General features: G+C 45.7%; 1 protein-coding gene across 2 annotated transcripts in view; it reads right to left on the bottom strand.

Annotated features, from left to right (window-relative positions):
* The window catches only part of USP31 (ubiquitin specific peptidase 31), a 118,444-nt gene that overhangs the window by 55,451 nt on the left and 35,873 nt on the right, over positions 1-27,120 (bottom strand). For both annotated transcript variants that reach the window (XM_063934658.1, XM_063934657.1), the window contains exons 2-6: positions 22,883-23,008; positions 18,571-18,659; positions 17,690-17,782; positions 15,423-15,558; positions 12,266-12,410 (exon numbers count right to left, since the gene is read on the bottom strand). In XM_063934658.1, the coding sequence (XP_063790728.1) occupies positions 12,266-12,410; positions 15,423-15,558; positions 17,690-17,782; positions 18,571-18,659; positions 22,883-23,008 (589 nt within the window). The remainder of the gene's footprint in view (positions 1-12,265; positions 12,411-15,422; positions 15,559-17,689; positions 17,783-18,570; positions 18,660-22,882; positions 23,009-27,120) is intronic.

Genomic DNA, 27,120 nt, shown 5'->3' with positions numbered 1-27,120 from the left:
CCGCAGAATGAGCTTGCTGAATCGCGTTACAGATCCAGCGCGCAATAGTTTGCTTTGAAGCAGGAGCACCCAGCTTGTTGGGTGCATGCAGGATAAATAGCGAGTCAGTTTTCCTGACTCCAGCCGTCCTGGCTACATAGATTTTCAAAGCCCTGACTACATCTAGTAACTTGGAGTCCTCCAAGTCCCGAGTAGCCGTAGGTACCACAATAGGTTGGTTCAAATGAAACGCTGATACCACCTTAGGGAGAAATTGGGGACGAGTCCTCAATTCTGCCCTGTCCATATGGAAGATCAGATAAGGGCTTTTACTAGAGATGTGCACTTGAAATTTTTCGGGTTTTGTGTTTTGGTTTTGGGTTCGGTTCCGCGGCCGTGTTTTGGGTTCGACCGCGTTTTGGCAAAACCTCACCGAATTTTTTTTGTCGGATTCGGGTGTGTTTTGGATTCGGGTGTTTTTTTTAAAAAACACTAAAAAACAGCTTAAATCATAGAATTTGGGGGTCATTTTGATCCCAAAGTATTATTAACCTCAAAAACCATAATTTCCACTCATTTTCAGTCTATTCTGAATACCTCACACCTCACAATATTATTTTTAGTCCTAAAATTTGCACCTAGGTCGCTGGATGACTAAGCTAAGCGACCCTAGTGGCCGACACAAACACCGGGCCCATCTAGGAGTGGCACTGCAGTGTCACGCAGGATGGCCCTTCCAAAAAACACTCCCCAAACAGCACATGACGCAAAGAAAAAAAGAGGCGCAATGAGGTAGCTGTGTGAGTAAGATAAGCGACCCTAGTGGCCGACACAAACACCGGGCCCATCTAGGAGTGGCACTGCAGTGTCACGCAGGATGGCCCTTCCAAAAAACCCTCCCCAAACAGCACATGACGCAAAGAAAAAAAGAGGCGCAATGAGGTAGCTGTGTGAGTAAGATAAGCGACCCCAGTGGCCGACACAAACACCGTGCCCATCTAGGAGTGGCACTGCAGTGTCACGCAGGATGGCCCTTCCAAAAAACATTCCACAAACAGCACATGACGCAAAGAAAAATTAAAGAAAAAAGAGGTGCAAGATGGAATTGTCCTTGGGCCCTCCCACCCACCCTTATGTTGTATAAACAGGACATGCACACTTTAACCAACCCATCATTTCAGTGACAGGGTCTGCCACACGACTGTGACTGAAATGACGGGTTGGTTTGGACCCCCACCAAAAAAGAAGCAATTAATCTCTCCTTGCACAAACTGGCTCTACAGAGACAAGATGTCCACCTCATCATCATCCTCCGATATATCACCGTGTACATCCCCCTCCTCACAGATTATCAATTCGTCCCCACTGGAATCCACCATCTCAGCTCCCTGTGTACTTTGTGGAGGCATTTGCTGCTGGTCAATGTCTCCACGGAGGAATTGATTATAATTCATTTTAATGAACATCATCTTCTCCACATTTTCTGGATGTAACCTCGTACGCCGATTGCTGACAAGGTGAGCGGCGGCACTAAACACTCTTTCGGAGTACACACTTGTGGGAGGGCAACTTAGGTAGAATAAAGCCAGTTTGTGCAAGGGCCTCCAAATTGCCTCTTTTTCCTGCCAGTATAAGTACGGACTGTGTGACGTGACTACTTGGATGCGGTCACTCATATAATCCTCCACCATTCTTTCAATGGTGAGAGAATCATATGCAGTGACAGTAGACGACATGTCCGTAATCGTTGTCAGGTCCTTCAGTCCGGACCAGATGTCAGCATCAGCAGTCGCTCCAGACTGCCCTGCATCACCGCCAGCGGGTGGGCTCGGAATTCTGAGCCTTTTCCTCGCACCCCCAGTTGCGGGAGAATGTGAAGGAGGAGATGTTGACAGGTCGCGTTCCGCTTGACTTGACAATTTTGTCACCAGCAGGTCTTTCAACCCCAGCAGACTTGTGTCTGCCGGAAAGAGAGATCCAAGGTAGGCTTTAAATCTAGGATCGAGCACGGTGGCCAAAATGTAGTGCTCTGATTTCAACAGATTGACCACCCGTGAATCATTGTTAAGCGAATTAAGGGCTCCATCCACAAGTCCCACATGCCTAGCGGAATCGCTCCGTGTTAGCTCCTCCTTCAATGTCTCCAGCTTCTTCTGCAAAAGCCTGATGAGGGGAATGACCTGACTCAGGCTGGCAGTGTCTGAACTGACTTCACGTGTGGCAAGTTCAAAGGGCATCAGAACCTTGCACAACGTTGAAATCATTCTCCACTGCGCTTGAGACAGGTGCATTCCACCTCCTATATCGTGCTCAATTGTATAGGCTTGAATGGCCTTTTGCTGCTCCTCCAACCTCTGAAGCATATAGAGGGTTGAATTCCACCTCGTTACCACTTCTTGCTTCAGATGATGGCAGGGCAGGTTCAGTAGTTTTTGGTGGTGCTCCAGTCTTCTGTACGTGGTGCCTGTACGCCGAAAGTGTCCCGCAATTCTTCTGGCCACCGACAGCATCTCTTGCACGCCCCTGTCGTTTTAAAAAAAATTCTGCACCACCAAATTCAAGGTATGTGCAAAACATGGGACGTGCTGGAATTTGCCCATATTTAATGCACACACAATATTGCTGGCGTTGTCCGATGCCACAAATCCACAGGAGAGTCCAATTGGGGTAAGCCATTCCGCGATGATCTTCCTCAGTTGCCGTAAGAGGTTTTCAGCTGTGTGCGTATTCTGGAAACCGGTGATACAAAGCGTAGCCTGCCTAGGAAAGAGTTGGCGTTTGCGAGATGCTGCTACTGGTGCCGCCGCTGCTGTTCTTGCGGCGGGAGTCCATACATCTACCCAGTGGGCTGTCACAGTCATATAGTCCTGACCCTGCCCTGCTCCACTTGTCCACATGTCCGTGGTTAAGTGGACATTGGGTACAACTGCATTTTTTAGGACACTGGTGAGTCTTTTTCTGACGTCCGTGTACATTCTCGGTATCGCCTGCCTAGAGAAGTGGAACCTAGATGGTATTTGGTAACGGGGTACACTGCCTCAATAAATTGTCTAGTTCCCTGTGAACTAACGGCGGATACCGGACGCACGTCTAACACCAACATAGTTGTCAAGGCCTCAGTTATCCGCTTTGCAGCAGGATGACTGCTGTGATATTTCATCTTCCTCGCAAAGGACTGTTGGACAGTCAATTGCTTACTGGAAGTAGTACAAGTGGGCTTACGACTTCCCCTCTGGGATGACCATCGACTCCCAGCAGCAACAACAGCAGCGCCAGCAGCAGTAGGCGTTACATGCAAGGATGCATCGGAGGAATCCCAGGCCGGAGAGGACTCGTCAGAATTGCCAGTGACATGGCCTGCAGGACTATTGGCATTCCTGGGGAAGGAGGAAATTGACACTGAGGGAGTTGGTGGGGTGGTTTGCGTGAGCTTGGTTACAAGAGGAAGGGATTTACTGGTCAGTGGACTGCTTCCGCTGTCGCCCAAAGTTTTTGAACTTGTCACTGACTTATTATGAATGCGCTGCAGGTGACGTATAAGGGAGGATGTTCCGAGGTGGTTAACGTCCTTACCCCTACTTATTACAGCTTGACAAAGGCAACACACGGCTTGACACCTGTTGTCCGCTTTTCTGTTGAAATACCTCCACACTGAAGAGCTGATTTTTTTGGTATTTTCACCAGGCATGTCAACGGCCATATTCCTCCCACGGACAACAGGTGTCTCCCCGGGTGCCTGACTTAAACAAACCACCTCACCATCAGAATCCTCCTGGTCAATTTCCTCCCCAGCGCCAGCAACACCCATATCCTCCTCATCCTGGTGTACTTCAACACTGACATCTTCAATCTGACTATCAGGAACTGGACTGCGGGTGCTCCTTCCAGCACTTGCAGGGGGCGTGCAAATGGTGGAAGGCGCATGCTCTTCACGTCCAGTGTTGGGAAGGTCAGGCATCGCAACCGACACAATTGGACTCTCCTTGTGGATTTGGGATTTCGAAGAACGCACAGTTCTTTGCGGTGCTTTTGCCAGCTTGAGTCTTTTCAGTTTTCTAGTGAGAGGCTGAGTGCTTCCATCCTCATGTGAAGCTGAACCACTAGCCATGAACATAGGCCAGGGCCTCAGCCGTTCCTTGCCACTCCGTGTGGTAAATGGCATATTGGCAAGTTTACGCTTCTCCTCCGACAATTTTATTTTAGGTTTTGGAGTCCTTTTTTTACTGATATTTGGTGTTTTGGATTTGACATGCTCTGTACTATGACATTGGGCATCGGCCTTGGCAGACGACGTTGCTGGCATTTCATCGTCTCGGCCATGACTAGTGGCAGCAGCTTCAGCACGAGGTGGAAGTGGATCTTGATCTTTCCCTAATTTTGGAACCTCAACATTTTTGTTCTCCATATTTTAATAGGCACAACTAAAAGGCACCTCAGGTAAACAATGGAGATGGATGGATACTAGTATACTTATGGATGGACTGCCGAGTGCCGACACAGAGGTAGCTACAGCCGTGGACTAACGTACTGTGTCTGCTGCTAATATAGAGTCTAGACTGGATGATAAATTATTGATAATGAGATGAAATCAATATAATATCACTAGTACTGCAGCCGGACAGGTACTATATATATTTATTATGTAATGACTGATGACGGACCTGCTGGACACTGTCAGGTCAGCACAGCACCGCAGACTGCTACAGTAAGCTACTATAGTAGTATGTATAAAGAAGAATGAAAAAAAAAAAAAACCACGGGTAGGTGGTATACAATAATATATATATATATATATATATATATATATATATATATATATTATATACAATTATATATATATATATATATATATATATTAAACTGGTGGTGATTGATTATTAAACTGGTGGTCACTTCAGGTCACGTTGCAACTTGCAACTAGTACTCCGAGGCCTAAGCAGACAATCACAAAATATATTATTATACTGGTGGTCAGTGTGGTCACAACAATGGCAGTGTGGCACTGACTCTGGCAGCAAAAGTGTGCACTGTACGTTATATGTACTCCTGAGTCCTGCTCTCAGACTCTAACTGCTCCCCACTGTCAGTGTCTCACCCACAAGTCAGATAATACACTTACAGTCACACTATCTATTATCTAATCTAGTATAAAATATCACTTCAGCAGCAAGTAGTATAGTAGTATACAGTATAGTAGTACTCCTCCTAATAATGCTCCCCAAAATACTGTGTCTCTCTCTTCTCTAAACGGAGAGGACGCCAGCCACGTCCTCTCCCTATGACTCTCAATGCACGTGTGAAAATGGCGGCGACGCGCGGCTCCTTATATAGAATCCGAGTCTCGCGATAGAATCCGAGCCTCGCGAGAATCCGACAGCGTGATGATGAAGTTCGGGCGCGCTCGGGTTAGCCGAGCAAGGCGGGAAGATCCGAGCCTGCTCGGACCCGTGTAAAAAACCTGAAGTTCGGGCGGGTTCGGATTCAGAGGAACCGAACCCGCTCATCTCTAGCTTTTACATGACAAAGCCGCCAATTCTGACACACGCCTAGCCGAAGCTAAGGCCAATAGCATGACCACTTTCCACGTGAGATATTTTAGCTCCACAGTCTTAAGTGGCTCAAACCAGTGGGATTTCAGGAAATCCAACACAACGTTAAGATCCCAAGGTGCCACTGGAGGCACACAAGGGGGCTGAATATGCAGCACTCCCTTAACAAACGTCTGAACTTCAGGCAGTGAAGCCAGTTCTTTTTGAAAGAAAATAGATAGGGCCGAAATCTTGACCTTTATGGACCCCAATTTTAGGCCCATAGTCACGCCTGACTGTAGGAAGTGCAGAAATCGCCCCAGCTGGAATTCCTCCATTGGGGCCTTCCTGGCCTCACACCAGGCAACATATTTCCGCCATATGCGGTGATAATGATTTGCTGTCACATCCTTCCTAGCTTTTATCAGCGTAGGAATCACTTCATCTGGAATGCCCTTTTCCGTTAGGATCCGGCGTTCAACCGCCATGCCGTCAAACGCAGCCGCGGTAAGTCTTGGAACAGACAGGGCCCCTGCTGTAACAGGTCCTATTTGAGAGGCAGAGGCCATGGGTCCTCTGAGATCATTTCTTGTAGTTCTGGGTACCAAGTTCTTCTTGGCCAATCCGGAAACGATGAGTATAGTTCTTACTCCTCTCTTTCTTACTATCCTCAGTACCTTGGGTATGAGAGGAAGAGGAGGGAACACATAAACCGACTGGTACACCCACGGTGTCACTAGTGTGTCCACAGCTATCGCCTGAGGGTCCCTTGACCTGGCGCAATATTTTTTTTAGCTTTTTGTTGAGGCGGGACGCCATCATGTCCACCCGTAGCCGTTCCCAACGGTTTACAATCTGCGTGAAGACTTCTGGATGAAGTCCCCACTCTCCCGGGTGGAGGTCGTGCCTGCTGAGGAAATCTGCTTCCCAGTTATCCACTCCCGGAATGAACACTGCTGACAGTGCTAGCACGTGATTCTCCACCCATCGGAGAATCCTTGTGGCTTCTGCCATTGCCATCCTGCTTCTTGTGCCGCCCTGTCGGTTTACATGGGCGACCGCCGTGATGTTGTCTGATTGAATCAGCACTGGTTGGTTTTGAAGCAGGGGCTCTGCTTGACTCAGGGCATAGTAAATGGCCCTTAGTTCCAGTATATTTATGTGTAGTGAAGTCTCCTGACTTGACCACTGTCCTTGGAAGTTCCTTCCGTGAGTGACTGCCCCCCATCCTCAGAGGCTTGCATCTTTGGTCACCAGGACCCAGTCCTGTATGCCGAATCTGCGGCCCTCGAGAAGATGAGCACTCTGCAGCCACCACAGCAGAAACACCCTGGCCCTTGGGGACAGGGTGATCAACCGATGCATCTGAAGATGCGATCCGGACCATTTGTCTAACAGATCCCACTGAAAGATCCTTGCATGGAACCTGCCGAAGGGAATTGCTTCGTAAGAAGCCACCATCTTTCCCAGGACTCGCGTGCAATGATGCACCGACACCTGTTTTGGTTTCAGGAGGTCCCTAACCAGAGATTACAATTCCTGGGCCTTCTCCACCGGGAGAAACATCTTCTTCTGTTCTGTGTCCAGAATCATGCCCAGGAAGAGCAGACGCGTCGCAGGAATCAGCTGCGACTTTGGGATATTCAGAATCAAGCCGTGCCGTTGCAACACTTCCCGAGAGAGTGCTACGCTGACTAACAACTGTTCTCTGGACCTCGCCTTTATAAGGAGATCATCCAAGTACGGGATAATTATAACTCCCTTCTTCCGAAGGAGTATCATCATTTCGGCCATTACCTTGGTAAATACTCTCGGTGCCGTGGACAGACCAAACGGCAACGTCTGGAATTGGTAATGACAATCCTGTACCACAAACCTGAGGTACTCCTGGTGAGGTGGGTAAACGGGGACATGCAAGTAAGCATCCTTGATGTCCAGTGACACCATAAAATCCCCCTCTTCCAGGCTTGCAATAACCGCCCTGAGCGATTCCATTTTGAACTTGAACTTCCTTATATAAGTGTTCAAGGATTTTAAATTCAGAATGGGTCTCACCGAACCGTCTGGTTTCGGTACCACAAACATTGTGGAAGAGTAACCCCGTCCCTGTTGAAGGAGGGGAACCTTGATCACCACCTGCTGGAGGTACAGCTTGTGAATTGCCGCCAGTACTACCTCCCTTTCCCTGGGAGCAGCTGGCAAGGCTGATTTGAGGTAACGGCGAGGGGGAGTCGCCTTGAATTCCTGCTTGTATCCCTGAGAAACAATTTGTACAGCCCAGAGATCCACTTGTGAGCGAACCCACTGGTTGCTGAAGTTTCGGAGACACGCCCCCACCGCACCCGGCTCCGCCTGTGGAGCCCCAGCGTCATGCGGTGGACTTAGAGGAAGCGGGGGAAGATTTTTGTTTCTGGGAACTGGCTGCCTGGTGCAGCTTCTTTCCTCTACCCCTGCCTCTGGGCAGAAAGGATGCGCCTCTGATCCGCTTGCCTTTCTGAGGCCGAAAGGACTGTACTTGATAATACGGTGCTTTCTTAGGCTGTGAGGGAACCTGAGGTAAAAAAGTTGACTTCCCGGCTGTTGCCGTGGATACGAGGTCCGAGAGACCGTCCCCAAACAATTCCTCACCCTTGTAAGGCAAAACCTCCATGTGTCTTTTAGAATCAGCATCACCTGTCCACTGCCGAGTCCATAATACTCTCCTGGCAGAAATGGACATTGCATTAATTCTAGATGCCAGCAGGCAAATGTCCCTCTGTGCATCCCGCATATATAAGACAACGTCTTTTATATGTTCTATGGTTAGCAAAATAGTATCCCTATCAAGGGAATCAATGTTGTCTGACAGGGTATCAGACCATGCGGCTGCAGCACTACACATCCATGCTGAAGCAATAGCAGGTCTCAGTATAGTACCTGAGTGTGTATACACAGACTTCAGGATAGCTTCCTGCTTTCTATCCGCAGGCTCCTTTAGGGCGGCCGTATCCTGAGACGGCAGTGCCACCTTTTTTGATAAGCGTGTGAGCGCCTTGTCCACCCTAGGGGATGTTTCCCAACGTAACCTGTCCGTTGGCGGGAAAGGGTACGCCATCGGTAACCTCTTAGAAATCACTTGTTTCTTATCGGGGGAACTCCACACTTCCACACACAATTCATTTAATTCATCAGATGGGGGAAAAGTCACTGGCTGCTTTTTCTCCCCAAACATAATACCCTTCTTGGTAGTAACCGGGTTAACATCAGAAATGTGCAATAAATTTTTCATTGCAGTAATCATGCATCGGATGGCTTTTGTAGACTGTGCATTTGTCTCATCCTTATCTACACTGGAGTCAGACTCCGTGTCGACATCTGTGTCTACCATCTGAGCTAGCGGGCGTTTTTGAGCCCCTGATGGCCTCTGAGACGGGCTGAGATCCCGGCTGTCCCAAGGCTGCTGCGTCATCGAACCTTTTATGTAAGGAGTTGACACTGTCTGTTAAGACCTTCCACATATCCATCCAATCCGGTGTCGGCCCCGTCTGGGGCGACACCACACTTATCTGCCCTTGCTCCGCCTCCACGTAACCCTCCTCATCAAACATGTCGACACAGCCGTACCGACACACCGCACACACACAGGGAATGCTCTGACTGAGGACAGGACCCCACAAAGTCCTTTGGGGAGACAGAGAGAGAGTATGCCAGCACACACCACAGCGCTATATAACACAGGGATTTACACTATAATGAGTGATTTTTCCCAATAGCTGCTTATTTACCTATTTGCGCCTAAATTTATGTGCCCCCCCTCTCTTTTTTACCCTACTTGTACAGGATACTGCAGGGGAGAGCCTGGGGAGCGTCCTTCCAGCGGAGCTGTGAAGAGAAAATGGCGCTGGTGTGCTGAGGAAGAAGGCCCCGACCCCTCAGCGGCGGGCTTCTCCCGCGTTTTGTACAGCTTAATGGCGGTTTTTTTTACACATATACAGTTTTCCAGACTGTATTATGTGTATATATTGCCAAAAGGTATTCTTATTGCCGCCCAGGGCACCCCCCCCCCCCCCAGCGCCCTGCACCCTACACTGACCGGAGTGTGTGGTGTGCAGTGGGAGCAATGGCGCACAGCTGCAGTGCTGTGCGCTACCTTAATGAAGACCGGAGTCTTCTGCCGCCGATTTTATCTCCTTCTTCTGTCTTCTGGCTCTGCAAGGGGGACGACGGCGCGGCTCCGGGAACGGACGATCGAGGTCAGGCCCTGTGTTCGAACCCTCTGGAGCTAATGGTGTCCAGTAGCCTAAGAAGCACAAGCTAGCTGCACGCAGGTAGGTTTGCTTCTCTCCCCTCAGTCCCACGTAGCAGTGAGTCTGTTGCCAGCAGATCTCACTGAAAATAAAAAACCTAACAAATACTTTCTTTCTAGCAAGCTCAGGAGAGCCCACTAGGAGCACCCAGCTCTGGCCGGGCACAGATTCTAACTGAGGTCTGGAGGAGGGGCATAGAGGGAGGAGCCAGTGCACACCAGATAGTACCTAATCTTTCTTTTAGAGTGCCCAGTCTCCTGCGGAGCCCGTCTATTCCCCATGGTCCTTACGGAGTTCCCAGCATCCACTAGGACGTCAAAGAAATTACATTCCTGAGTACATGGAATGGATTCCTCTGGAGAAGATACATATTCTGCCGCAGAAGACGCAGAGTCCCTGGACATGGTTATGTGATAATCTGCATACACACACAGGAAAATGTCAGACACCGTTTCCCCAAGTACCTTCAGAGAAACACAGAGATTGGAGCCAGCACACACAGCGCCCTAGTAGACTGTTAGAGTAATTGCCTGGCGCTGACTGTGTACCTTAATAGATTACACAGTAATTTACAGCCTCCTCCCCCTTCTACAACCCCCTGGTACCGCACAGGATAGCGGGAGTCGTGTGGAGGGCAGCACTCCCTGTCAGCGTCTCTTAGTGATGAACTGCAGGAAGAAAATGGCGCTGGTGAGCTGCAGCTTCCCGCACTTTACAGGATTATACTGGCCTAAGGTAATGCATTCTAGCAGTAGAACGAACGTCCCTGATAGAAGGTGACCAGTTTTTAGGGTATACGCGCTGGCCCAGGGCGCCCCTCACACCGCCGCGCCTGATGTACCGCTGAGCCTTCCGGAGCGCAGTGTCAGTACTGCGCTCCCACCCTGATGCCTCCATTTACACACCGGCTCCCCGCTTGTCGGGTCACCGGTGACACACTCACCACCGCGATCTTCTGGCTCTGTTAGGGGGTGGTGGCAAGCTGCGGGAGTGAGCGGTCGCCTCGGGGGCTAACTATCATCACCCTCAGGAGCTTAATGTCCTGTCAGCAGAGATAGTGGCCATTAACTTCTGAGGGTTGGACACTACTCCCCCCACTAAGTCCCATGAAGCAGGGAGGCTGTTGCCAGCAACCTCCCTGTACCTAACATCTTTAAAAAAAAAAAAAAACTAGAAAAGCTCTGTAGAGCTCCCCTAGCTGTGACCGGCTCCTCCGGGCATAATTTATAAACAGAGTCTGGTAGGAGGGGCATAGAGGGCGGAGCCAGCCCACACTATTAAACTCTTAAAGTACCCATGGCTCCTGGTGGACCCGTCTATACCCTATGGTGCTAATATGGACCACAGCATCCTCTAGGACGTAAGAGAAATACCGCTGAAGTAACTCTTCAGTTACTCCCACCCCATGACAGACACACACTCAAACGGGACAGGCATCATGAATGGCATAACAATAAAGAAGACAGCGCCAGGAGACCACACATGGGGGGCAAAAACCATTCGGTTAGTTCCTTGTAAACGCAAAAAGCATTCAATGCTTAAAAATCCTTTTTAGAATATTAGTACCACACAAAGGCAGCTGTATGGGGCATATTAATCTGGTCTTTAAAAATTATTGAATATTAGCAGACTAGTTAGAAGCCTGTTAAAATGACGGAACAGTAATGTCAGTGGCGGCAGCTGTGCACACCTGAACGGAGCAACGGCTCCGTTGGTCACCATCTATTGGCCGTCTGCACGCAGACCACTTGATTTCCCCCTATATAGGTGAGGAGCAATGTTAGCCTTTTATTATATAAAATATAGCTTAAAGGTCTCCCCTGGCAAAAATAAAAGCCACAAAGAAGCAGGGATAACCATACGATTGCATTTAGCGGTATTTTAATGGGATTGTGCAAGTGATAAAAGCCTAAATTGTCTACAGAGTCACAGGTCTAAAACCAGAGCATGAGCTGTCATTCCCTTTACTAGCAGAGGAATAAGGAAAATGAAACCAATCTTCATAAGCATGAATAAACCTCTTAAACCAAGCCTATGTTTTACAATGGTTAGATAAAGTTGTCATCTTTATTCTATTTTCGTGTCACTCTCAATAAAGTCTTTCTTGCTAGGTTTTATAAAGAGACAGCTTTTCACCACCATATATCTAACACAATTATTTTAAAAAGGATCCTGTTTAAGCATAAAGTAACAAGAAGAGGGAACAACCAACTGTATATTTATAGCCATGGCTGGAACTAACAGTGTCTTACAGAGACACCCTGCAGAATCCCGAATGAGTGTGCCACAGAGACAGGAGGGCTGGAAAAAGGCGCAGCAGCTCCCTGTTCCGCCACCTTCACTAACCTGACGCTGATCCACTTACACTCAGTGAGCAGAGAGGAGTGTTGGTCTGTGATGAGCAGTAGTCTAGTCACAACCAAAATAAAATACACACACACACACCGATGCATCACTATGGAAAACTATTACCTCTCTGGCCTAAAATTCCTTCAGAAGGGAAGACTTCTGGAGTCTCAAAGGCAAATATGCAGTCACTTTCATGGACGGTGTCCAAGTCATCTGTGTCAGAGAAGGAGCGATGGAAGCCATCAAAATACATTTCAGTTATTACTATCTGGAGTGAGAGAGGAGAGAGAGGAGAAGGCAAAGACGTAAGATAGACATAGCTGGTGGGGAGAGCTAGGGACATAGCTGGTGAGGAGTGCTAGGGACAATACCTAGTCATTACACTCTGCTTTAGTAAGGATAACCACATACAGCATAAGTAGTGACATAGATACAGGGACATAGCTGGTGCACACCCCAGTGACGAGAGCTAGGGATATAGCTGGTGAGGAAAGCTAGGGACAATACCTAGTCATTACACTCTACTTTAGTAAGGATAACCACATACAGCATAAGTAGTGACAGATGCAGGGACATAGCTGGTGCACACCCCAGTGACGAGAGCTAGTGACAATACCTAGTCATTACACTCTACTTTAGTAAGGATAACCACATACAGCATAAGTAGTGACAGATACAGAGACATAGCTGGTGCACACCCCAGTGACGAGAGCTAGTGACAATACCTAGTCATTACACTCTGCTTTAGTAAGGATAACCACATACAGCATAAGTAGTGACAGACAACAGTAGTTGCTGCTAACAAGACACTGTGGAAGGTTTAGCTTTCTGTGTACAGTTTGTATTAGCCATCTGCTAACCACCTGGCTGGCATGGTCGCATCAGATGCGACCACACCAGGCTGGGCTTTACCATCTGCGGCCAAACGTCTACTGAGCAGCTGTAGGAAGATAATCTTCCCGCAGCAACCAATCTCAGAGGCACCTACGGGCCCATCTGAACCCGTAGCTCCGCCCTAATTTGTCCCGGTCACTGTGGCTAGCTGTCGCTGGCGGCTGCTCTCTTCAGCTCTCACTGTGAATACCTGCTGGCTCAAGAGAGCAGCAGAAGCCGCCAGGGAAGTCAGCGCAGGGGAACTGATAACTAGTCTCCCCTAATACATCTCCGCTCTGCATATTGGGGAGGGGTAGGGGGGGGGGGGGGGGGGGGAAAGCTTAGGAAGTGATTTTACAATGGAAGCCTATGGACATGGGGGATGGGGAGGGGGTGTAAAGAATATATATTTTATTTAAATAAAAAACAGTTAACAATATAATTAAAAACACTTAAGACAAATTTCTGAGGATTTTTAGGAGAAAAGATAGTTAAGTGGTTAAAATATAGGTCTGCAAACTCGGTCCTCATTACCCCACACAGTACATGTTTTGCAGGTCTCACAGAATCACAAGTGAAATAATTAACTTCACCTGGGGACCTTTTAAAATGTGTCTGTGAGTAATTAAATACACCTGTGCACCTGCTGGGATACTTGCAAAACATGCACTGTGTGGGGGTAATGAGGACCGAGTTTGCAGATCTATGGGTTAAAAGGAGGACTGTGGCAGATTTATCTAGTGAAACTATTCTCAGAAATTATGTTTAGCAAACCTCAAAAACAATAAATAAATAAATAAACAAACAAAGCACAGCACTTTACAGTACAAATAAGAGCTGCCACATTAAGTGCTATACCGAGGTGTAATAGAGGCCAATTAAGTATCAGGGTTTTAAACCCAATCATAATTTTTTGTCATGACAATAAGTAAAGACTGTCGGCATTTACCTATGTAGTTCCATCCAGTAGTGATCCCTCCCTGCAATTTGTAAAAATAGATTGATTGCGAATGCGCGCATTCGCAGCCTGATGATTGCACATGTGCAAGCAGAACGTGCAGGGGTGGGATCCTACGGGTCCCTCTCATGATAATTATTGTGATCCGGAGTCCATAGGCTGCAAACACGAACGCCATCTGAATATGGAATTAGAAACTAGGCCCAAGGTCTGGTAGGAGGCTTAGTGAACTCAGCATTTAAGCAGCCCCCATAGCATAACTCCCAATAAATCAATTTTGAAAAACTGGACTTTGTACGCACCCGTACAAAACAGGACTGTCCCGTTGAAATACGAACAGTTGGGAGGTATGCCCATAGAAACCTACGGTGGCTACTTTTGCGGTTGAAAACAGTGGATAGAAGCAGAGATCCCTGAAATATGCTGCAATCCCCAGTAGATACAAACACTGGGGTAGATGTATTAACCTGGAGAAGGCATAAGGTGATAAACCAGTGATATGTGCAAGGTGATAAAGGCACCAGCCAATCAGATCCTAACTGTTAATTTACATATTGGAGCTGATTGGCTGGTGCGTTTATCACTTCCTTATGCCTTCTCCAGGTTAATACATCTGCCCCAATCTTTTATAAGTACACACCATAGTGTGTTATCTAGAGTTTAGCGGAACAGCACCACTCATGGCCCATTAAGTGGACAACAAAAAAAATGCTAGCCAATCATTAACATTGAAGACAAACATGAGAATACATTTGTTTCAGACCTCCAGAGACATAATGTTATGTTAAACACAAATTATATTACAACCCATAAATTGCATATGCTAACACGTAAACATAAAATATATCATTAAAATATTGCTATTACAATTAAAGTAGACAACACATTTCGCACCGAGTACAAACTGGACCAAATCAGCGTAAAGCTGGATACACAGTGGAGCGTAGTTAATGAAGGACGGAACAATCACTGTTCCGTACCTTATTGGCATACATGTTGTCACTAGTAATATAATCAGCTTTTCATTAAACCTGACAATGAACGCGGGCGGCTGCATATCGGGCATACATTCTGCACGAAACGCACCGCTCTGAGCGATATACTGTATAAGTGCCATCCGCCAGATCAGACGACATACCTCCCAGTGTGTATCCGGCTTAATAGGTTAAAACATGAGTCAAGAGAAGAAGCTAATTAGAGCTTAGAATTGACTCAAATCAATTACAAAATTGATAATGTGTCTTTGCTTTCTTCATGTGACTACACTTCAATACATTAGAGTAGACAGATTACAATTACTATGGATAAGGCAATAAAAATAGGCAGCCAGTATAAGAAAACAGAAATAAATCTTAAATATAAAACTTATTTTTAAATCTAACTGCAAAGGTTCTGGTACATTTACACTATAGTAAAGTAAATAAGAAATGGCTACTGAAACTGAATTACCTGGTCTGTGGGAATCTTTGTCTCCATTGATATGGCTTCCCGTAACCGCACCACATTGCCAGAGAGGGGTACAGCAACACCAATGCGCATACAGTGAGAGCACTTCCCCTGATAAACTACGGTCACATATAAAGGCCTGTAATGAGACATGAAGGTCACAGGTGAGACACAGATTCTATAAGACTGAAACTGAACGCATCTGTTTTACAGGCGTGTAGAGGTCATTTATCCAGTTGTATTTGATAGTGACACTGGCGGCTGAACTGTACAAAAAGCTATTTACGCTATTCAGTTCAAACCAAACGACAGTGTGTGACTGTAGCGCTGGTTGGAGACATGACCACCTGGTGCTGGACCACTGTAGTGGGACAGTCTGTAGGACAACTATGCGCTAGATGCAATCTACAGCCACTGATTTCCCAGTGGGAGACACAAAATCTACAAATTTAAAGGAGCCACAATAAAATGTAACTTACTGAAACATGTAAAATGCATAAGCGAAGCTGTGCCACCAAAAAGGTCTGCCCGTCCCAGGTAATGAATGTGATCATTACAGAGAGCATATGCCATGCTCCCTCCTCCTGTAAGACACGTGGCCTCTTTCATCCATGTAGTTACACATCCCCTCCCCCCCCCCCCCCCCCCACCTCTTTACCAACACCCCTACACAACCAGGTCTGTAGTAAGACATTACCACTGCCTCAAGCCTTTAGCAAAACATCCCCTCTTCCCCCCTGTACAACCTATGCATCTTTACTTGCCTGTTCTCTTAGGCAGCGAGACTTAAACGTACAGGGGCAGCCTGGCAGCAAATAAGAGTAAAGCTCATTTATATTGATCTGCTGTCATCAGACCTCAGAGGTCTCCCAGTGTCTGGAGAGTCCCACATTGAGAGTCAGCACAGGCATATGTAGATGAAACTTGGGCAGTCGTATTACAGAATCTCTCATGTCTCCTTGTATCCTATCTGCTGGCACTTGTGCATTGTTCATCTACAATGACCAGAATGTATGGTCAGGTAGCAGTTTTTTAATAGCTTCTGTAGTACAGTGGTCCCAAACTAGGTGCCATAGCCACAGGTCGGTGGTCCAAAACCAAATTCAATTATATATGCGATTGGCAAAACCAGTACTGGTGGCTGCCAAACATAACATGTGGACAAACAGAAGTGCAACCATGTCAAGCACCACATAACTGAACCCAAGGACGACAGATAGAAACGTGGTGCCTCGAGGCGCCATGCAAAACATGCTAATACTCAAGGGTGCAGCTGTTCAAGAAAGTTTGGGAACCACTGCATAGTACACAGTGTTGCCTGCCTCTAATGTTGGGTCTTTAAACCCTCACCCAAAAACACAAGACAAAAAACAAACAAACCTCGTCAAATGTTCATAAAGAACATTCAAATTAAAACCATCATTCATATCACTGTGTGGCCAATAAAAAGACAAAAAGAAGCATTTATGAAAAGTTCCAGAACTTTATAGAAAGGTTGGTGTTAGACATAATAAAGAATGGTGCAGAAAAACACAAAACAATATACAATAAAAAAAAAACCCAAACCCATAACCAATAGGCAGCACAGAGTAATAACAGAGCCCTACATTTTGTTTCTGAGGGTAGCTTCATGCAAAACACTGAGGATTTGGGTCCGAGTTCCTTCTTTCAACAGATAAGGGGGGTACACATGGAGCGATGTTCACCTAATTTTTAAGCAATTAAGAACACATTGCTCCGTGTGTAGGGGCGCCAGTTCTAGATTTGGCATGCATGTGCTGAGTGGGGGGAGAGATGTGTGCTGAGCGGTCTGCGACAGATCGCGCAGCACACATCTCTGTGTGTACCCACCTATAGGCAACTTCCAGCCCCTCCAACTGCTGGGGAACTTAACATGGCAGCCACAGTCTTAGCATGCTCTAACATCACCGGTGGTAGGCTGTAGCTATAAGAAGTGTAGATCACTTTTTTTTTTTTTTTAATTAAAACAATAAAATATACAATGTGTTGCCTTTACAGACCGTACTATATACCACTCTGCAATGTTATAAAACTAATGGAAGTCAAGTAGGTAGGTTGGACCTGTTTGTAAACTACATGCCGACTGACAGATGAGAAAGCACAATGAAGGTCTACAACTTTCATAAAGGGAGGGATGTCAGATGAGTCATTCTGTAATTATAATACAAAGCTGTAATCAGAATCAGCATCGGTTCTCCAGCCGCGAGCTAAGGCTGAGGAGCGTGTTAATCTTTGCAGCCTGTTCTTACCGTGTATGAGGCAAGGGGATTGGCAGAGAGATGCAGAGGAAAGGGTCAAAAGTGTTACTCTGTTTCTGACAATGAGGGCACGTCAAGGAGGACCTATGGGGGAAGAGGCAACAGTAACACCAAAAGACAATGCATTAGAAACTACATAAACAACCGGATAACTGCTGGGAAAGAAGACAGTTAGCAGGATGTCATGGAATTCAAGTTTGCCTGGGATACCGGACGATCTCTGACTTTTTTTTGAAGGGGCAATCACTTACAAAGCATGATTTTGCCTTGTAAGTGATTGACCCTTTAAAAAAAAAAAAAAAAATCACATATCAGCCGGCATCCCACTCCTCAAGCATAATTAGACTCCATTACATCCCACCGCAGGTGTTTAAACAAAATATTGTAACAAAAAGATTACTTTGGTTAAAATGGGTTTCGGTCAGCATACTGGCATTCGGGAAGCCAGCGGCTGGAATACAGACGCAGGTATCCCAACACTGGTCAGAATGTCAACGCAAGGATCCAGACATGGATCAAAATGCCAGCGCCAGAATTCCCAACGTAAGTAAGGCTCCTTAAGGACAGCATTAGGTTTAGGCTGAGAGGGGAGGGGGTGTTTAGGTAGCACCGGGGAAGGCTAGGCTGCGGGATGGGTGGGGACACGGTTAGGATCACACTGTGGGAAGGGAGGGTTAGGGGGGTAGAAGAGGAGGGTTAGCATACTTACCTTCCAGATGTCGGGATCCTGCACATCGGGATGCCGCTGTCAGTACTCAGACCACCAGCATCCCAAGCGCCGGTATCATCCCGGTTAAAACAGACCTTTCTGTAAGTTGCATTAAAAATTAGTAAAGCAAAACAGACCAACGTTGGGCGTGATGCAAGGTTACCTATACTGAGCTTGGAAAAGTTCCTGAACAAAAGTTCCGCTGGTTGGGAAAGGAGGCCCCTCTCCGGTCAAATCTTCTTCCACTGGCGGCTGCAATCATAAGAGCATTTCAGTCAGCTACTATTTAACATAGAAAACCAAATCCTTCCGTTATGAAAATAAATCGTACTTCACCGTTATCTCATCATAAACCAACCATCTCTTTATCAGATAGCCCTTCAACATTACAGCTACCCAAACTTTGCGCTCTACATCACCCACTCTACATATAGTAATCTACTGTATTTATGAAGCGCTAATACAACAGCACCACATTAATATCGTGATTAGCCCAGGGGTTCCAAACTTAGTCCTCAAGGCACCCTAACGGTCCAGGCTTTAAGGATAACCATGCTTGGGCACAGGTGACTTAATTAGTACCTCAGTCAATTTGAATTTACCATCTGTTTTCAGCCATGCACATCCTTAAAAGCCTTGACTGCAAAGGTGCATTAAAGACATAGGGAAGTGCTCAATTCAAGTCGGAACAGCCTTCTTGTCGGAAAGACATACGTTTCCGACTTTTTTAGGCCGAATAGTGTTCTGACCTATTCTATTGGGCTGCCGTTTTTCCGACAGGTCGGCAATTTTGACTTGTCGGAAAACATGTGGATCGGCAAATTAGCAGTGGATCCACGTGTTTTGTCTGAATCGCAGCAAAATCCGACAGGTTTTAGCCCCATTTTCAACAATGTCAAAGTGACATTAAAAAAAGTCGGATTGACATTGTCGAGAACGGCCAAATCCTGTCGGATTTGGCCACTAATTGAATACTGAAATGTTGAATCCTTTCCGTCGAAAAGGAGGCGAAATCAATTGAATACCACCCATAGTTTGGGAACCACTGGTTTAGCCTAGTTCTAGTAACAGGAAACAAAAAATAAGCGCGAACAACAGTTCTAGAGTACATATAATTATAAAGAGAGACTCTTAACGACCCAAACAAGTCACTGAGCTAAATACATAAGATTCAGTTCAAGTGTTGCCCAATCAATACAGAATTCCATGTCACTATATATTGGTTTAACTTTACAGTGCTAAAACGAATGTGTCTTGGGTTATGCTTCGCCTAAATGACATTAATATATAAATAAGGGTTTGGCAGAATGCACTGTAACCAAGTGCTTCCCAAATTGCATGCTGCAGGTTTATTGGTCCACGAACAAATCAAATCAAGGTCAATGTGATAGGCAAAAGCAATGGGGCTTTTGCTCCACATTTTTTCAACCAACGAATGCCAAAGGCTACTACCCTTACCATAACATATCTCCCACCACATCTAGAAGCTGGCAAAACATTAACTTAATAGGTTTCTCAGTTCTGAAACCTATTCACATGTAGTTGCGAAACAGATTATTAATTCTATATGAAAATTTGCTTTAGAATCTTATTTGCAAAACACTTTTGCAGAAGAAACAGATTCCTGATCAGACTAGAAATGAACATAGCAGACATGAAATCTTATGGAGAAACAAGCTCTGTTTTTTTTTTTAAATGCAGCATATATATGGGGTATATGCAATTGCGGTCGAATTCCCGAAAATGTAAAAAAACAGGACTTTTTCGCCCCCCAAAAAATTCGACAATGCAATACAGTACTTTTCGTCAAAAAAACGGACTTTTCAAATTCGACTTTTTGAAATTCGACATTTGACAAATTCGACATTTCTGCAATGGTACAAATGCGGCTTTTCGACAAAAGTATATTCAATTGAAGAATGTAAATTCGACAACAGTGCTTTTTGACAGTAAATTCGTCATTTTCAATCCGCCTCACTTTGCTGGCGGAATGTAATAAAAAATTTAAAACCATGTTTTTTTGTGTGTTTTTTTTATTTCTAATAGCATATCTATTCATATTAGAAGGGATTAGGTACTTGGTTTGTCTATTTAGGAGGCACAAGTATTATTTATATATATTTTTATTTTATTTTTTTATGGAATGGGTTAAAAACCCGAAAAAAAATTGCGTGGGGTCCCCCCTCCTAAGCATAACCAGCCTCGGGCTCTTTGAGCCGGTCCTGGTTGAAAAAATATGGGGGGGGAAATGACAGGGGTTCCCCCATATTTAATCAACCAGCACCGGGCTCTGCGCCTGGTCCTGTTTCCAAAAATACGGGGGACAAAAAGCGTAGGGGTCCCCCGTATTTTTGAAACCAGCACCGGGCTCCACTAGCCAGGTACATAATGCCACAGCCGGGGGACACTTTTATACTGGTCCCTGCGGCCCTGGCATTACATACCCAACTAGTCACCCCTGGCCGGGGTACCCTGGAGGAGTGGGAACCCCTTAAATCAAGGGGTCCCCCCCCCAGCCACCCAAGGGCCAGGGGTGAAGCCCGAGGCTGCCCCCCCCCATCCAAGGGCTGCGGATGGGGGGCTGATAGCCTTGAGTAAAATGAAAGAATATTGTTTTGTTTTGTTTTTGCAGAAGAACTACAAGTCCCAGCAAGCCTCCCCAGCAAGCTGGTACTTGGAGAACCACAAGTACCAGCATGCGGGGGGGGAAACGGGCCCGCTGGTACCTGTAGTTCTACTGCAAAAAAAATACCCAAATAAAAACAGGACACGCACACCTTGAAAGTACAACTTTATTACATACATGTCGACACACACACATACTTACCTATGTTGACACGACGTTCGGTCCACTTGTCCAAGTAGAATCCATGGGGTGTGCCTGAAAATAAAATTATACTCACCTAAATCCAGTGTCCAGTGATATTTGTAATCCACGTACTTGGCAAAATAAAAAAACGCATTTACCCGATCCACACGGACTGAAAGGGGTCCCATGTTTACACATGGGACCCCTTTCCCCGAATGCTGAGACCCCCTGTGACTCCTGTCACAGAGGGTCCCTTCAGGCAATCAGGGAGCGACACGTCCTGGCACTCTCCTGATTCCCTATGCGCGTCTGAGCTGGCAGACAGCGCATCGCACAGCACCTCCATTAGTTTCAATGGTGGGAACTTTGCGATCAGCGGTGGGGTTACCGGTGACCTCACCGCTGACCGCAAAGTTCCCACCATTGAAGATAATGGAGGGGGCTGTGCGATGCGCGTCTGACAGCTCAGACGCGCATACAGCCAATCAGGAGAGTGCCACGACGTGGCGCTCCCTGATTGGCTGAAGGGACCCTCTGTGACAGCAGTCACGGGGGGTCTCTGCATTCGGGGAAAGGGGTCCCATGTGTAAACATGGGACCCCTTTCAGTCCGTGTGGATCGGGTATGCGTTTTTTTTGTTTTGCCAAGTACGTGGATCACAAATATCACAGGACACTGGATTTAGGCGAGTATATAATTTTATTTTCAGGTACCCCAGATTCTTCGACCTTGGAGACGTGGCAGTCGGCGTGTCAACATAGGTAAGTATGTATGTGTCGGCATGTGTGAAATAAAGTTGTATTTTCACGGTGTGCGTGTCCTGTTTTTATTTGGGTATTTTTTTTGCAGAAGAACTACAGGTACCAGCGCCCCCCCCCCCCCCCCCCCCCCCCCGCATGCTGGTACTTGTGGTTCTTCAAGTACCAGCTTGCGGGGGAGGATTGCTGGGACTTGTAGTTCTTCTGCAAAAAACAATATTCATTCATTTTTACACATGGCTATCAGCCCCCCATCCGCAGCCCTTGGATGGGGGGGACAGCCTCGGGCTTCACCCCTGGCCCTTGGGTGGCTGGGGGGGGACCCCTTGATTGAAGGGGTCCCCACTCCTCCAGGGTACCCCTTCCAGGGGTGACTAGTTGGGTATTTAATGCCACGGCCGCAGGGAGTGGTATAAAAGTGTCCCCCGGCTGTGGCATTATCTGTCCAGCTAGTGGAGCCCGGTGCTGGTACAAAAAATACGGGGAATCCCCTGTCATTTTTTCCCCGTATTTTTGCAACCAGGACCGGCTCAAAGAGCCCGAGGCTGGTTATACTTAGGAGGGGGGACCCCACGCATTTTTTTTCGGGTTTTTTACCGTTTTTTGTACCATCTGAAAAGTCGATTCAAAATCCGTCAATTGGTCCGTTTTTCGACAGCGGGACTGTCGAATCCGTTTTTTATTGAATATGTCGAATTCCGGCACCCGCCGGCCGGAATTCGCCGGTCGAATTGTGTCGAATTTAAAAACGGGCGAAAAATTGCCGCAATTCGCCCGGAATTGCATATACCCCATGAAATCTTATGCAGAAACAAGCTCTGTTTTTTTTTTTTTAATGCAGCATATACCGTTCTCCCAAACAGAGACAATTTCTGTAAGTAACACTGCAAAATGGTCGGGATACGCACCCGAGGCTTGTGCTTGACAACGATGTTTAAATCTTCATGGACACGGTCCAGAAGCCAGAGCAGGAACTCTTGGGCATCATGTTGAGAAGTGCCGCGATACTGAAGAGCATTTCTGGATACAATGGTCTGTGGAAAAAAAAAAGACAAACAACTATTTATGTTGCAGATATGTGAGCCCATAGACCATTTCTTATTAGAGATCAAATGCAATGTAGTCCGTATTCAAAAGAAAAAAGTAAAGTAATTTCTGCTCCAGGATTCCACATGAACGGTGTTCTCAGCTTCCTAAACCTAGCAGAGGGATGAGGTTTCCTCCAACAAGACTTCCACATTTTCCTTAAACGCTGTGCAACAAAATATAAAAATATATACAATTCTACAGAGAACACTGCCTGGAGAATTCACAAAGAGGGAATGGAATTCTGGTAGGACAGTGACCCCCCAACAATTCCAAATTTGCAGCCTCTCTAAGGAAATCATAAGAGCAAAAATAGAAGATCTGGGGAGAACTAAATTCCCAACATTGACACAATGTTACCCTCCAGAAGGGCACATCATGTCCTACCAGAGTCTCAAATTTTATCTTGCACCCACAGAGGCAAAGCTGCAATGTCGGCATCACCGTAATTGGCCAATATGCACACAGCTAGCCATCCACAGCATATTTTGCAGAGTGGAATTTCCATTTAAGATCCTCCTGATTACATTTAGGATACATTAGGGAAACATATTACATTTAGGACGACCATTGCTGTTTTTACCATTACAAGTATGGACCCCAGACTTACTAAGCAGCAGGTTTAATGTTGGTGTTTACAAATGTGGTGTTTGGGGTGTTTTTATTTATTTTATGAAGAAGCTACATTTATTACAATGAGGGTACCAATTATATAGCCATAAAATCTTAAATGTTGCCCACCATCATAAAAATATTTGTAATCAATATTACCCCTTTATTATTAATATTGCTTTTACTATACATATATTTTTTTACCAATATCTTAACCAAATCCTATTTACCCCAATAAGAGAATTATCAATTTTATCTGCCTCCATATTCATTACTTAATGACTGCACTCATAAGTGTATTGTGATTCCTTTTTTGATTAACTAGATAAGCTCGGCACCCCAACAGTCCAGGTTTTAAGTATATCCATGCTTAGCCACAGGTGTCTTAATGAGCACCTCAGTCAGTTTGATTTAGCAATCTGTGCTGAGCCATGGATATACCTAAAACCTGGACCGTTGGGGTGCCTTGAGGAACGTGTTTGAGAACCTCTGCATTAGAGATTGGATTTTGCCCTAATAAAATAGTATTTCCCTTATGTGGGAATTATTAACGTTACAGTACAATATGTGCCTCCTTATGAGCATTCTTCTAATCGGCCAGACAGATGCAGCAATGTAATTGCGTTATTACCAAAACTACCATAAAACCGCTGCGAAACAAATGGACATCTATGATTTACTCGACCATCAAATGGCTGAATAATAATACATGGTGGGCTTCAGTCTGCCGGCAATGTGTAAACCCATGAACCCCCAGCAAAACCATTGCTTAGTAAATTTGACCCAAGACTACAAGTGGAACTGAACCAGGGTTTGCAGCAAAATTTCTGGCGCCATCATGTTATATTGAAACCGCTGTACTTCTAAGCTTTTCTAACAACAAGCTAACCGCACATGCAACGTCAAACATGTTTATATTGGCGCTTTCCACCCTGTCTTGTCTGAATGAGACACATACACATTAAACAAAACAGAAACGCCACAAAGCTAATAGCTTCCAAACTGGAACGATTAGCTGGAGATGTATGATGTATAGAATCCTAAAGAAGTCTTATTACAGCTCTGCCGGGTGTTTGCACGCTGGCATTAGAGGGAACGGCGGCTGCAGAGACAGTAATTGGTGGCTGTCAGCTTGGTGTCGTAATGCCATGTCCTTTACAGCCAAAGCTTTCAGCTACAATCAGCCCACAGTCCATTTTCTCAGCACTATGCTGTTCAATTTCCATGTGTTCCTCAATTTGTGCTTCAAGACACTATCTTTGTATTTTTTAAAGTAGGAATTTTGATGGAGAAAAACAATAAATACAAGGAAAAAGAATATACCCACATTACCCTATGGTAGTGCATCTCCTACATTTTTGATCAACACGGTGGGGAGTGTTGGGGTGGGAGATAGAGGAGTGTAATAGGCCCTACACACTGGCCGTTTTTTTGAAAGATATGAACGATCTCGTTCATAAATGAACGAGAACTCGTTCATATCTTTCAGTGTGGAGACTCCAGCGATGAACGATGTGCGGCCCCGCGCTCGTTCATCGCTGGTCTCCCGTAGGCTGTGCATGCAGGCCAATATGGACGATCTCGTCCATATTTGCCTGCACTTAAATGCAGCCGCGTGACGGGGGGAGTGAAGAAACTTCACTCCCCCCGTCACTGCCCCCCCGCCGCCGGGTCGCTCGTCGGCCGTATCCGCCGTCGGGCAGCTCGGCGGCGGGTCGGCCAGTGAGTAGGGCCCTTAAGGGTTAAAAGGGACAAGTACTAAATAGCTTGTGAGCATGTTGCAAGGAACAGAATGAAAAAATAAATAAAAGATTCTTCTTTAAAAAAAAGAAATAACAAAAAGTAAGGAGGAACAGATAGCGGCGGCAGCGGTTCAATTTCTCATAGCAACTGCTGAAAAGGATTTAGAGAGGACATCATAAGAACCAATCATATGCATATGCTGCAGCCAAGAGACTGCATTTTGTGAATACTCCTCCCCATGGTTGGAGGGGGGGAAAAAAACACTTAAAAAATTTTTTTTTAACCAGTTTGCGTGAATGTTTTCGCGTAACAAACAAACTGAATCCTGATTATTATATTAATACTGTGAAACATTGCTATGTGTTTGAAACATGAGTGTTCAAGGATTCTATGTTTTCAAACATCTTCCTCACCAAACGCACTACGTCGACCTCCCCTCTCCTACAAGCCCTTCACTGGCTTCCCTTCCCTTTCAGAATCCAATTCAAACTTCTCACACTCACTTACAAAGCACTCACCCACTCCTCTCCCATTTACATCTCTAACCTTATCTCCCTTTACTCTCCCGCCCGTCCTCTTCGCTCTGCTAATGCACGCCAACTCTCCTGTCTTCTGATTACTTCCTCCCACGCCTATCTTCAAGATTTTTCACGTGCTGCTCCATTTCTCTGGAATTCTTTACCTCTCCCCCTCAGATTCTCCACCTCTCTACAAAACTTCAAACGGGCTCTTAAGACACACTTCTTTACCAAACCCAGCCAAATCTCATCCTAACCCTCTGTTCCACGCTCTCTATGTACCCCGTCTGTGTCACCCGTCTGTCTACCCCTCCCCTTAGAATGTAAGCTCTCACGAGTAGGGCCCTCTTCCCTCATGTGTTAATCCTTTTCTTACTTTAATAATCCTCAGATGCCCAAATCCTGCAGTTTTCGGCCACCTTGATACTTATCTCAGTGTCGTCTACTGATGTAATTATGTTTAGTTACCCTGTACTTGCCCTATATTGTCTTCAACTGTAAGTCACTGTTTTCCCATTTTGATTATGCTCATATGTACTCTGTAATTGGGTACTGCGGAACCCTTGTGGCGCCATATAAATAAAGGAGGATAATAATAATAATAAACAATCCAAATTTATTAGGCTTTAATAGGATTTTACATCTTTCAATAAAACCATTTTATTACATCATTCCTATTACATCTGAATATGCCCCAACACCAGAGTTCTCCTTTCTCTTTGTTGACTTTACATCTGAATATATGTAAATAAACATAAAGTACACTTCAGATATAGATGAAATTAAGAAAATAAGAACAAGTTAATGCTAAGCATTAGCCTACTACATACTTAAAATTATATAAATCTGAAGAGTAACAAAATGTAAAGTGCAAAAAACACTTTTCAGAGAAACACAAAACGTCAAGTATGAGCACTGGGCATGCCACTGGCAGACATTTTGAATAAAAACACTAGTTTTTTTGTATAGTAGTCACCACGCCATGCCTGTAGTCACAGCATAATAATGTATTTAATTTATTTTTTAAATAGAGGTTTTTTTTGTTTTTTTCTAACCACATTTGGTTTAAACCAGCCAACTCTGGTCCTCCCAACAAATGCCACCCACTAAATCAGAATTTCATGTTGGAGGGGCCCCAGGAAAAAACAGGCCTTAACAGCACTGAGGCTGCTAAATAGATGTAAAAA

This window comes from Pseudophryne corroboree, chromosome 7 (assembly GCF_028390025.1).
Source record: "Pseudophryne corroboree isolate aPseCor3 chromosome 7, aPseCor3.hap2, whole genome shotgun sequence".
NCBI lineage: Eukaryota > Metazoa > Chordata > Amphibia > Anura > Myobatrachidae > Pseudophryne > Pseudophryne corroboree.
Note: the sequence above shows the minus strand (reverse complement) of the source record. Positions and strands in the feature narration are given on the sequence as shown.